The sequence below is a fragment of the Cibotium barometz genome, chromosome 58, assembly GCF_041138505.1.
Source record: "Cibotium barometz isolate CiBa-2024 chromosome 58, ASM4113850v1, whole genome shotgun sequence".
Classification (NCBI taxonomy): Eukaryota; Viridiplantae; Streptophyta; class Polypodiopsida; order Cyatheales; family Cibotiaceae; genus Cibotium; species Cibotium barometz.
The window spans coordinates 9,452,963-9,465,128 of NC_141103.1; the positions used below are offsets into that span (position 1 = coordinate 9,452,963).

The following is a 12,166-nucleotide window of genomic DNA, read 5'->3' on the forward strand; positions in this document are numbered from 1 at the left end:
GCCAAGGGGGGGGGGTGTAGGGAATGGACGACATAAAGTATAGGGCAGTCCATAGGTCAAGAGCTGCATGCAATAGCCTCGACAGTGCTTACAATAAGGAGCTGGCACTCAACTAGGCTACATGCAAGATAATGGGGCAAGATGGAACGTGGGGAGGTTGTGAGAAAGTTCCTATGCACGTGCTTGTAGGGAAGCTCCGCCCACATTAATGAAGGAAGCTCCTACTACCCAACTAGTGCCTCTTTACCAAGCCCATCCTCTCTTTCTTGACCACATCTATGAGGACCACCTCTCCCGCCACATTTCAGCCCTCAACTTATCCCTCCCTATCTCCACCATTACATCGCCCCTCTCCTCCATCATCCATGACTCTTCCCACGCTAGTTGTCCCTATAATTTGCAAGTTTGCCAATGGGCTCCCAACGCCAACATGGGTGGTATGATGAATAGTGCAAAACAACCAAGCTTCACCTCTTATGCAAGAGGGAACATGGACCAATTTTAGCAAATGAAATGCACCACATCTTCCATAGACTCACTCGTCTCAAAAGAAGCGTGCATTTCTCACCAGACAAGAACAAGAGTTATACAAGCTCTTTTTGAGCGACGATAACTTGGCGCATTCTTGAGGAAAAAAAAAGAACCCTTACTTCTAGGCTCAAGCCATATCATGGTCTTGTTCTAGACAGAAGAAAAATCCTAAAAAGAGATGGGTGCGTTGATGATTGATGTTGGGAAGAGGAAGAGCCAGAGGTTGGGTTGGACCAACAACACCAATAATAGGGAAAGAGAGGGCCGCATGCATAATTTATTGGATGGCAAGGAAATAACAGTATTAATTACCATCCCAATGCTCATGTCCAAGTGCCTCCTCACAACATGTGGGCCCTTCTACCTCTTGTATAGCTTTGACAATATATGCGTAATGATGGGTTTTATATCCATCATATCTCAACCTGTCTGTCATGTGCAAGAATTGCCATGGACATTCTCTGGAGCTAGTCCAAAAGGGGCACCCAAGAAAAAGATGACTAGAACCAGAATTAGGAAGCATGAGGTGCAGTAGTGGCCAAGGTTGGACTTGGAACAAGACTTGGAAGACTTTGAAGGACCTGTCGGCTGCATGGTACACGTAGTGGATGCGTTTTATGGAGAAAACTACCAGTCGGCCAGTTCTTCCATTGTTCAAGAGGCCTATAAATAGGCAATAGTGCTCAAGGATAGATCATTCACTCCCCCTTTGGGTGTGGGTCTAGACTAGGAGTATTTTGGTGTATTCCACCTTTTTATGAAGGCAGCCTATGGGTACCTTTTTGTACCATATGAATATACTGAATTTCCAGCTCTCTCTCTCTCTCTACTCCCCCTTATGTCTGCGTTTTTGCATCAGCATGTTCTAGATGGTGTTTAAGGATGAAAGAAGACTCTCAGAGCTTCCGCGTGTTACACTGTCCAACTATCTACGTACACCTGGATCACTGGCAGGTGTTCTGAACACGGACAATGGTTATCCATTTTGTTCACCACATATGTTGCTTCAAGCATTTAAAGATGGAGATGGTGTGTGTTTTTTGAGGACTTACCTCTTCTCTCCCAATGAATCCTTGTTGTTTCAAATCATAGAGTCGAAATGAGACTGCATCAAGCAGGTTGTGCTGGTTAGAAAATTCAAAACATTTCTGCAAATAGTAGAAGCGAAGATACACTTACAAAATGACAAAAGAAAGCTAACAATCAAGCCAAACTCTGGTACAGATAATCATATTTCCAGCCTTAGTTCTAGAAAGCAAACTATGACGAATGTGTAAGCCAGCTCACCATGCATGTGTGTGCACACTTTACTTATAGCAAAAGCTTAGAGATAATCTATATATTCTGTAACATTATATTTTTTATTTTTATTTTAACGTAAGCACTCAGATTTATCAAACAATGCCCTGCATAACCAATCTCAGTGAAGAAAAATATTTGAGCTTGCCCACAACTCAAGCTGTAGCCCCCAAAGGACCTCAACCTGTGTCTTCTCATTCCACATGCCTCAGGCACGATGTTCCTGCCCACTCCATGCACACTGCCCCACTTTGCCATACAGGTAACGCCCCACTCTGCCATATGTGTTGTTCCATCTGCCTTGGATAGTGATGTTATCGGAGATGCTTCTATCTTTGATAAAACTTGTCTGTGTGCCATGAATTAGATCTGGGAGGTGAGGTTGCAGTCGACGGATGATGGTTTTGGCTAGGATTTTGTAGGCTGTCCCCAAGAGGGTGATAGGTCCACTGGCAAATCTCCGACCTATCGCCTCCCTCTTTGTCGGATCAAGTGAGTCAAGCCCTCTGCCAGTCTCTTTGGCATGGATTTGGAAATCATGATCTCATTGAAGGCCGCACGGAAGGTGCCCTCCATGAGCTCCCAATGATGAAGAAACAAGGGAACCGGAAGCCCATCCTCACCTCGGCACTTACCCCCCTAGGGAGTGCCTCCAACACCTCTGCAATCTCCTCGAGAGAGAAGGGTGTCATCAAGAAACTCTGGAGAGCTAGTGGACCACCTCTCTAGTGTGCTCATCAACATAGAAACGATTGAAACGGGAAAGGTTGGGGCCTGCACTCCTCCTGGCAGGTCTGGAGAATCTCACAGTCCCCGGGCTATACCCTGATGGTGAAGACAAGCTCCTCCCAAAGCGGCAAGCTCTGCACCCTAAACGGTATCCTAGCTATCACCTAGTCTATCCTCCGTGGTCTCTAGCATATTAAAATTCCCCCCCATGCACCAAAAATCAGCCTGGTGGAGGCCCTGTCGAATCATGCTCCAAAAGTCCGCTCAACCTGCCATGGAGTTACGGGCATAAATGTTGAGGAGGCCCACCTAGTCCTCCCCAAGCCTCTGGAAGGCGACTGCCATGGCCTATTCACGTCAGCAGGATTTAGCGGTTCTCCTTCTGGAATTTGAGAAAGTCTATGACACGGTGGATTGGGGATTTCTCTAGGGGACTGTGTGTAGGATGGGTTTCCCTGCCACCTGGGTCATCTCTGCCCTCTAGTCCACCTTGTTAGAATTTTGTACATCTCAGTGTGTGGGAACCAGCCCTTTTAATGAAGCACATGTATTTTTCCATGTTTTTATGAGTCGTGGGCCAGTTTGCCAGCTTCATGGCCTCCTTTATAAAGACCTCCTATCATCACTTTCGTATCCAATCCTCAAGCACATTGTAACCTCATTTGCTGGCTATTGCCATTGTAAGCCTCTTTTTTTTTTCCCAGCAAAAGATCCTTCTATTACTTAACAAAAAACCAGCCTCGAAGGGCTAAATACAACCATGAAGAGCTAGATACAAACTCGCCTCCATGAACGTGGGGGTCAAAGAATCAAAAGGTGGAGAAAGATGCACTTCTCCTCTGGCTGGCCGCTCTATGAGGAGAAGGCTATCTCATACAGGGGGAGGGGGAGGGGGAGGGAATAACCATTCAGGTGGTCTACAATGCCAAGTGGGATCACCACCTCTATCTGTGAGAAAAGGGCCAGACTGCCAGAGCCTTAAGAAAGCTTCCCGTCGTTTCCCCATGCGGTTAGAGCCACCCTGCAGCTTCCCCCACGCGACCGTAGAGGGTATGAATGATGTCGAGCCAAATGCTCTAACGGACTCTGCAGGTGGAGTGTGGGTGCCCTCGATGGCTTCACTGCATCAAGCTCTCCAGATGTGCTAGGTTGCAATGCTGCTGCAAATCTCCCATCTCTGGCACCAGCCCGGAGTCCAATGATCAGTAGATCGGGCTAGGATTGGTACTGCCGAAATGCGAAGGTGAGAGACCTGAAGGGCTAGCTAGCCCCCTACATTCCTCCTCATATGCCATGACAACCTCAGCCTATGTGGCCTAAGCGACAGTGCCCCATTAAATGATACGGGTCGAGGTCCTATCCATCGTGCAAAAGTGGAGAATCCACTGCCAAACCTGGTGAGCCTTTGGGCAATCCCAAAGACAGTGTCATTGATACTCCCGAGGGTGGCTGCACTTCGAACAAGCTGATGGTCGACCACCAATGGCCAACCACATGCCAACCACCAAACTCTTGTGTGCCAGCCAACCAAAGGAAGAGGGTGATCTTTCGAGGCCGAAAACTGTCCCAGAGCCTCTTCCAAAAATCTAAGAGAAACCCCTGTGAGAGGCCCTATGACTGCTAGTGTACTATTGCTACCGGGGTGCCCTCAACCTCAGGCATCCGAATCCTGTGGCCTAGCCGCTCGGCGTATGCGAAGAATGGAGTACCCAATGTCTCCTCCCAGTCAGCAAGATCACGCCAAGTCCACTCCCCCAGGTCCCACTGGACGCACGTGAGGGGTAGGCTATCCCAAATCCATCCGCCAAAGTCTCTCCCTGGCCACCTTGGCAAGCGGGGGGTCCATGTGTCACTCGTGTGCCTAAAATCCAATTACCCTCACCATCTGTAAGGTGCTGCCACTAAAATCATCCAGAGGGGGCTCTGATCTCTCTAATCTGCCATGGGTTCCAACAGAAAAAGTGAGCACAACAGAGCTCTCTCATCTGCGCCATAGACTACCAAGAGAATATCATGCCTAGTAAACACGCCCAACCACAGCCCAGGGGGCGAGGAGGGTCCGTTCTAGGATAGGGGTCAACCATTGCTGGGAAATAGCAAAGTTCATGACGAGGCTGAGTCGGTCTCTACCCTGGATCCCAACCAAGCCTCTCCCCTAAACCTCCGGGGGAAGCTGTTTGAGAGCCAATCTCCAAGGGACCTAGCAGGTCCTATGCTCAACGCTCCCCATGATACATGAGGTTGGGCCCCCAACATGTCGCCGCTGGAGGGGGTTCTAGATCAAGGACTGCCGAAGACGCTCCTCCAAGGCTACCGGGGCTAACTGTTGAAGGGCCAGCCTGGGGTGATCCAAAGCTCGAAGTAGGCTGGCTAGAAAACTATCCTCAAAAGTTGGGCTAAAGCCACGGGCCCGCATCTCTGTGAAAATCCATCTCGTGCTCTGTGGCCAGGGGCGCCCCAGGCTCGGAGTACGGCCTGAAATCCAGGCCAAGAGGAAGTCCTTCAAAGGCTCACCACCTGGAAGAAGTCCTCTAACAATCAACCTGCCCAGCAAAGTGTGGCTCTGAATGGTAGGGTCAACGATGCCTAGCCCCCTCTGCGTCGTGGCTCAATGATCACTCTCCACGCCACCTTGGCCTAGGCAGCCTCCCATCACTGGCGGCCCACAAGAAGTTCAAGATCAACCGTTGTACCTGACCAATGCATGCTTGAGAGAAGGCCCAACAAGAAGTAATGTACCACATGGTGGCAAGAAGGACCTGGTTCGCCGCCACCACTCAACCAGCTAAGGAGAGCCTCGTAGAGCTCTAGTACAGAAGTTTCTTCCGAATGCTCAGAAGAAGAGGGGCGAGCTGCTGCTCCAGGGAGATATCGATGCCCACCTAGCATCCCAGATAGCGGACTCGAGTGCCCCTTGGGATCCACTGGAAAGCCTCAACTTGACTCCAAGTCAAGGTGGGTGTAGAGCCTACCCAAAAACCACACTACTTGTTCCAGTTGATCTGCACTCCTCATGCGCGACAAAAGATCTCAATCGCCTCTGCAAATCTCTGGAGATTCCCCACATCTCCAAATAGGTATGCTGCTGTGTCATCTGCAAACTCTGAGTCCAACAGCTCCAGATAGGGATGGGGAGACGCAATCCCTGGAGCCCCGTCTCTTGAGCTCACAGCAAATTGCTCATAGGTCAGGTGCCAATGAACAGCCCTGCCGGACCGAGCGAGAAAGGGAGAACTATCACCTCGGGCTCCATAAATGAGAGCCTAAGTAGAGGCGTGAAACACCACGGATCCACTCCACTAGGAACCCCATCCTGTACATCGTGCCCTCCTGAAAGTTCCAGTCAGCTCTCTTATCATAAGCTTTCTCAAAGCCTAGGAGGAGCACAATGAGGTCCTGCTGTCGCATCCTCGCCAAAGCTATCACCTCTCAGAAAGTGAAGATGTTGTCCATAATGCTGCAATCCTAAAACAAAACCTGTATGAGTGTCATGGATAAGTCAGGGAGAAAAGGCTGAAGTCTCCGGCTGATAGCCTTGGCCAAAATCTTGTAGACAATCCCAAGGAGGGTGATGGGTCTCCACTGCCAAATCTCCAATCTGTCACCACCCTCCTTAGGAATCAAGTGAATCAAAACCCTTTGAAAGCCTCTCTGGCATGTCACCTGTAGTCATCATCTCATTGAAGGCTGCTCGAAGACCGCCTTCCATGAGATCCCACTGGCGAAGAAAGAAGGAAACTGGAAGCCCGTCCGCCGGGCATTTGCCCCTAGGGAGAGCTGCCAATGCCTCCGCCAGCTCCTCTGCTCTGAAGGGAGTCAATAAGAAGGTCCAGAGAGCGGGGGGGACCACCTCTCACCAGCCCCACTCGTGCGTCCACCACCTGTGGAGATAATGGGGCACCCGTGAGGAGGGATAGACATTGTAAGCCTCTTGCTAATCAATAAGGTGATCTTGTCTACAATCGCTCTTTGTCTCTTCTTGTCTCTCTCTCTCTTTTTCTTTTGTCCATGCTTCCGCTTGTGCATACTCCAACATGGTACCAAATGTCTAGGTCCTGGCTGCTATCATCTGCATTTTGACCCCCTCCCCTCTCCTGCATTTCTGGAAGCAGTAGGTGGCTGCGTTTCTCTTCTGCAGCTGTGTTTTCTTCCTCCATTGCCACTTCAAATCAGCGTGGCTCAATCTCAAAAGAAAAATGCACAAACTCGGAAGAAGTGTCCCCACCCCACAGGTACCAGATGCCATCAATCCTCAAATCAGAACACCAACTTCTGCAAAGAACGCCTGTAGGAGAGAAAATGCAGCACAACAGATGCTGCTGCCCTGAAACAGAGCTGCCACCAGGTGTACAGGGGGTCTCAGTGGTCAAAACCTGTAATGGATGACCTGAATCTGCATTGGAGAAGTGCCGGAAGAAGCCAGCCGACCAGCAGCAGATCTGAGAAGAAAACGCAGAGATGAAGGTGCTGAAAACTGAGGAGAAGCTGGGGCAGCAGAGAAGCGCTGACTGGGGCAGCAGAGCAACGCTGAACCGGGAGCAATGATACCATGAAAGAGTGCACAGAGTGGAAGCACTCAAGCACTAGAGTGTGCAGAGAGAGTGCAAGAGAGAAAAATAGGAAGCAACTATGCTGAATATACTGCAATGAAACAGTCCCAAGCAAGAGACAAAAGGTCTCATAAGTGAGGGACACAAAAGGAAGACTAGACTATGAAAAAAGAGAGGCAAGCCCACCTATGTATAGGTAAAGAGGGCTGGCCGACTGGACATGAAGTACCCGACCTAGGAAAAATGCCAGAAAAATATGGAAAAAATAGGGTGGCCAGCCCACAACCAAGGGCCATGAAAAGGGACCAAAAGGAACTCCAAATATGAGCAGAAACTGGGGATGAATGTGCTAACACACCAGGATGGTGTTCTTCTCTAATTATAGAGATAGTTTCCCCCATGTACTTCCAGCCAGAGGAGGCTTGTGGGTAGGAGAGGGGGTTGTTAGCAGCTTCATTTTTTGGTGCATGGGAACCATCATAAGTCAGAGTTCCAAGCATGAAAAATCTGGCAGGACAAGGTCAACTTTGGGAGCTATGAACTAGATGTGTTTCAGGTTCATTGCTTGTTGTAGCAGAGATTATGGACTGGATGTGTTCCAAGTTCATTGTTCAAGCTTTCTGGGATGCGATGTGTTCACATTCCACTGTCGAGGGATTATGGGCATGGTTTGTCAAACAGCTCATCATTCTGTATACTTGGAGTTCACTGCACATTGGTGTGGGACTTCAGAACCAAGCAGATTTCTTTGCTGTTCAAGGTGGCATTTTGTTTTGAGGAACCAGGTTGGCAGGTGCTCTTTCCGAGGTGTATCCAATACTACGCAATACTGGAGTGTCCATGGTTGCACCTTCATCAGTTTATTTTCTTCAGACTTTTGCACACTATAAGCTGCAATGGGGGTGTCAGAATTTTGTGTATCTCAGTGTGTGGGAACCGGCATGTATTTTTCCATGATTCGTAGCCACGTCGGCCAACTTCATGGTGCAGTCAGCCAGCTTCATGGCCTCCTTTATAAACGCCTCCTCTCATCACTCTTGTATCCAACCCTCAAGCACATTGTAACCCCATTTGCTAGCTACTGCCATTGTAAGCCTCTTGCTAATCAATAAGGTGATCTTAATCGCTCTTTGTCTGTTCTTGTCTCTCTCTCTCTCTCTCTCTCTCTCTCTCTCTCTCTTTCTTTTGTCTATGCTTCCGCCTGTGCATACTCCAACACACCTCTTACAGTCAAGTCCTTATCGCACTCGGGGTGCCAGGTTTCCACTTTCTCGTTCAGTACACCAAGGATGTCCCCTTGCACCCTTCCTCTTCCTCTTGGTGGTGGAGGCACTCGGCAGTTTTTTAGCTTCCCATAGGAGACCGGACTACAGGGCCTCAGGCTTCCTATTAGATATTAAGAGGAGCTCTTTGATTGAGAGTTCACAGATGACATAGCGGCCTACCTCTCCGGAGATGTGGAGAAACTCCAAAGGTTTGTGGATGCAGTTGAGATCATTGCCGCATCAGGAGCATAGATATACTAGCATAGTCATGTGGATTCTAGTAGCTCATCCCCTTCCCCAAGCTTGGCGACCCTGGAAGAACTTTCTCATGGCCCGCATCTCCGTCCACACTCCAGTTCTTGGTGGTCCCTGGTCCCCGAGCCCACGATGGATCTTCACAAAGATGAGGACCTACAACCTTAGCCCATCCTTTGAGCACCGATTCGCGACCAGCTTCTTCCAAGCCTGGGACCACATACGTTCTTCTCTTCACCAGTCCCCCCCATCCATAGATGAGGAGAGACTTTGACAGCCATTGGTTTCGAACCCCTTAATTACGCTTCCTAGTGGCCATTTGCTAGGCTCCCGTCCTCAAGTCTCATGGGGCGCATCGAGTGAGGGACCAACCCAGTCTCTTGCAGAGTGGCTCACCTTCAAGCAACTCCCACCAGAGGCTCAAGCGAGGAGCCTAGTTGGGATCAAAGGCAGAGACAAACTCACCCTCGACATCGACTTCTCCATCCCTCCCAAGTGGCTCGCAAAGGGACCCACCTCCCCCCAGAGTGGATATGGGTTTTTACCAAACATGATATTCCGTCGACAGTTCATGGTGCAAATGGAGGTACACTCATGACTTTCTCTATAGGGCCACAAGGCAAATTGAGCCGACCCCCCCCCCTCGATAGAGAACCTCAACAGTTGCACTTTACGGAGGGTGAGAGTGATTAGGAATGCAAGAGGTTGATAGTACGCCAGTGACATGGCAGACCCAGGACACGCTTCCTTCGTGATTCTTGGAAGGAGTTGTGGGCCACGAAAGATTACTCTTTTCCTTTGGAAGATGGTAGACAAGAGTAGTGGGCACTTGACTGTCGACTGGCTCTCTATTCTAGATGTGGACACACTCTAAAATGACGACGACATTGCCTCTGGGATTGTCCCAAGGCATAGCACGTTTGGTTGCAGATCCTCCCCATTTTCACCATGGACCAAGCACCAACCCACACCATCACCTGGGGGGCGGTAGCTTGGGTTTCCGAGACAGCACCAGCCTTAGCATGCGAGGGGGCGCGACAGGACCTCGCCCTTCTCCTCTCTCACCACAATATCATGACATCCCCAGTTGGGATGAGGCCCATAGGCCCTTGTCAAAGGTGGGAGATCATCAGCAGTATAGCAGCATGGCACATATGGCATGCTCGCTGTAGCGAGGCCATAGAGGGAACTACCAAGCAAGCAAAGACAGGAGGTGGCAATCATGTGTGATGCCATTTGATGCATGATCCTGGCCATGATGTGGCTTTTCACCAATCAATTCCAACAAAGGAGGAGGAGGAGTTACAGAAAAGGCTCGATGCACAAGTGTTTCGAGCTCCACCTGCAAGGTCTCTGGCTGTAAATTCCTCTTTTTTTGCTTCTAGTGCATCTAGTGGTACTTATGCACAGGCTAGGGGTACCAGCTCTACTCCAAGTAAACCTCTTGGGACTTTTTCTCTTCCCACAACACTATCATCATGAGATGGCCAGAGAACTATTCCTAGTTCATGGGATCCTCGGAAGAGAGAAGCTGTGGATGCTCCAGTGGGTGGCTAGGTTTTTCTTTCATGATAACATTGCATTCAATGTGGCAAGATCACCATATTTCCAAGAGATGGTCCGCGCACTTGTTGGATTTGGACCCACATATGCTCCTCCATCATCAAAGACTTTGAGGACCACTTGGTTGAAAAAGGAGAAAGAGGCCATTGATTCATGATAACATTGCATTCAATGTGGCAAGATCACCATATTTCCAAGAGATGGTCCGCGCACTTGTTGGATTTGGACCCACATATACTCCTCCATCATCAAAGACTTTGAGGACCACTTGGTTGAAAAAGGAGAAAGAGGCCATTGATGCAGCATCAAAGAATATTTGTGTTGGGTGGGAGAGAAATGGGGTGTGTCTTTTCTCTGATGGCTGGAGTGATTATCACTCTCGCACCATCCATGATATTGTGGCTTATTCACAAGGTGGTGCGCAGTTCTTATCCTCACATGATGCATCTAAAACACAGAAGAGCTCCAATGTGTTTGTGGAGGAGTAGGCAGAGGCTGTTGACTCCAAAAGATGTGAATCGAATCATAGGAGATGGTGAAGCATCAAATAGAGTGGCAGGGGCAAAGTTGGAGTTGAGGTATCCCTATATCACATTCACTCCTTATATTGCACATGGGCTGAATAATTTGCTAAAGGACATTGGGGATTTGCGATGGGTGGCACTGTCACTGAGAAAGGGAGAGAGATTATCACTTTTTCACTCGTCACCACTGTATCCTCTCAAAGTTCAGAAAGAGGTCTCCCCAAAAGGATATTCTCTTAAAGTTCAAAAAGAGGTCTCCCCAAAACATTTCATTATGATGGAGAGGCTCCAAAAGGTGGAAAATGTTTTGAAACAGCTTGTGGTGAGTGATCAATGGATTAATTGGCCCGCCTCTCGTTCAGTAACAGGTAGAGCATGCTATAATAATGTGAATCATGATGCATTTTGGGCTGATGTGGTCCATCTTGATGTTGTTGTGAAGCCCATCATTCACATGTTAAGGATTGCGGACAGCAAGCAACCTTGCATTGGCAAGGCTTATGAGGGCATGGACAAGATGATAGAGCACATTAGAGAGGTGAAGCCTAATGAGGGAAGGCAAGAGGAGTTGAGAGCACTTTCCCAAACTCGATGGAATAACTATCATTCACCCTTGCATGCAGCTGGTTTTGTGCTAGATCCAAAGTTCTAGGGGTGCGGCCAAGTGAGTGATGACGAGGTCGTAGACGGCTTGGATAAAGTATTAGGAAAATTGGTGCCAGATCCTTCCCAAAGGAGGTCTATCAAAGATCAATTATCAATTTGTAGAAGCAGGCAAGGAAGATTTGGTTCAACAAATGCCTAGAGAGACATATGCAATGTGGGTGCTACCTTATGGTGGGAGAATTATGGAGCAAGGACTCCTAAGCTTCAGCGTCTTGCCATTTGTATTTTGAGCCAAGGACCTAGTTCCTCTCCTATTGAGCAATTGTGGAGTATATTTAGCCACATTGTTGCTGTACGTGTTTTTAGCATAGGTGGCCACTTTTATTTCCAATTTCTTCCATGACTCAGTATTTCTCATGGAGATTTTGTACTACTCTTTGGTCTCATAGACCCTTTGGGTCTTTGAAGACGTTAATATAACTTTCTTTCTTTCTTTTTTCTATTGCTCAACATTAACTCACTCCACATAAACTTTCAATAAAGGTAGACATTTTCAGCCCAAAACCCAACCATTCACAACCCTAGGAGCCTCAATTCTGAGAAAACTTACATCACCCCATAGTCACAGCGACGGCCGTTTTAGTCCCTAGAAACGTGTTTCCCCCATCTGTTTCCATGGCTGTTTCTCGTTTCCAAAGTGATATTGTCATAGGAAACGGCCTTTTCTAGCACTAAAAACTTGTTTCCCTGTTTCCATTCCTCGATCGTTTCCATTCTCATTTCTCGTTTCTCGTGACTATGCATCACCTACCTGTGGAGAGTAATAAATAGGTTGAATTTGTAT

The 12,166-nt window shown here is 48.5% G+C and overlaps 1 protein-coding gene across 1 annotated transcript in view; it reads right to left on the bottom strand.

Moving 5' to 3' along the window:
* The window catches only part of LOC147605875 (calcineurin B-like protein 3), an 82,890-nt gene that overhangs the window by 9,711 nt on the left and 61,013 nt on the right, over positions 1–12,166 (bottom strand). Inside the window, exon 6 of the mRNA XM_086792479.1 lies at positions 1,584–1,636. Coding sequence (XP_086648605.1) covers positions 1,584–1,636 — 53 coding nt within the window. The remainder of the gene's footprint in view (positions 1–1,583; positions 1,637–12,166) is intronic.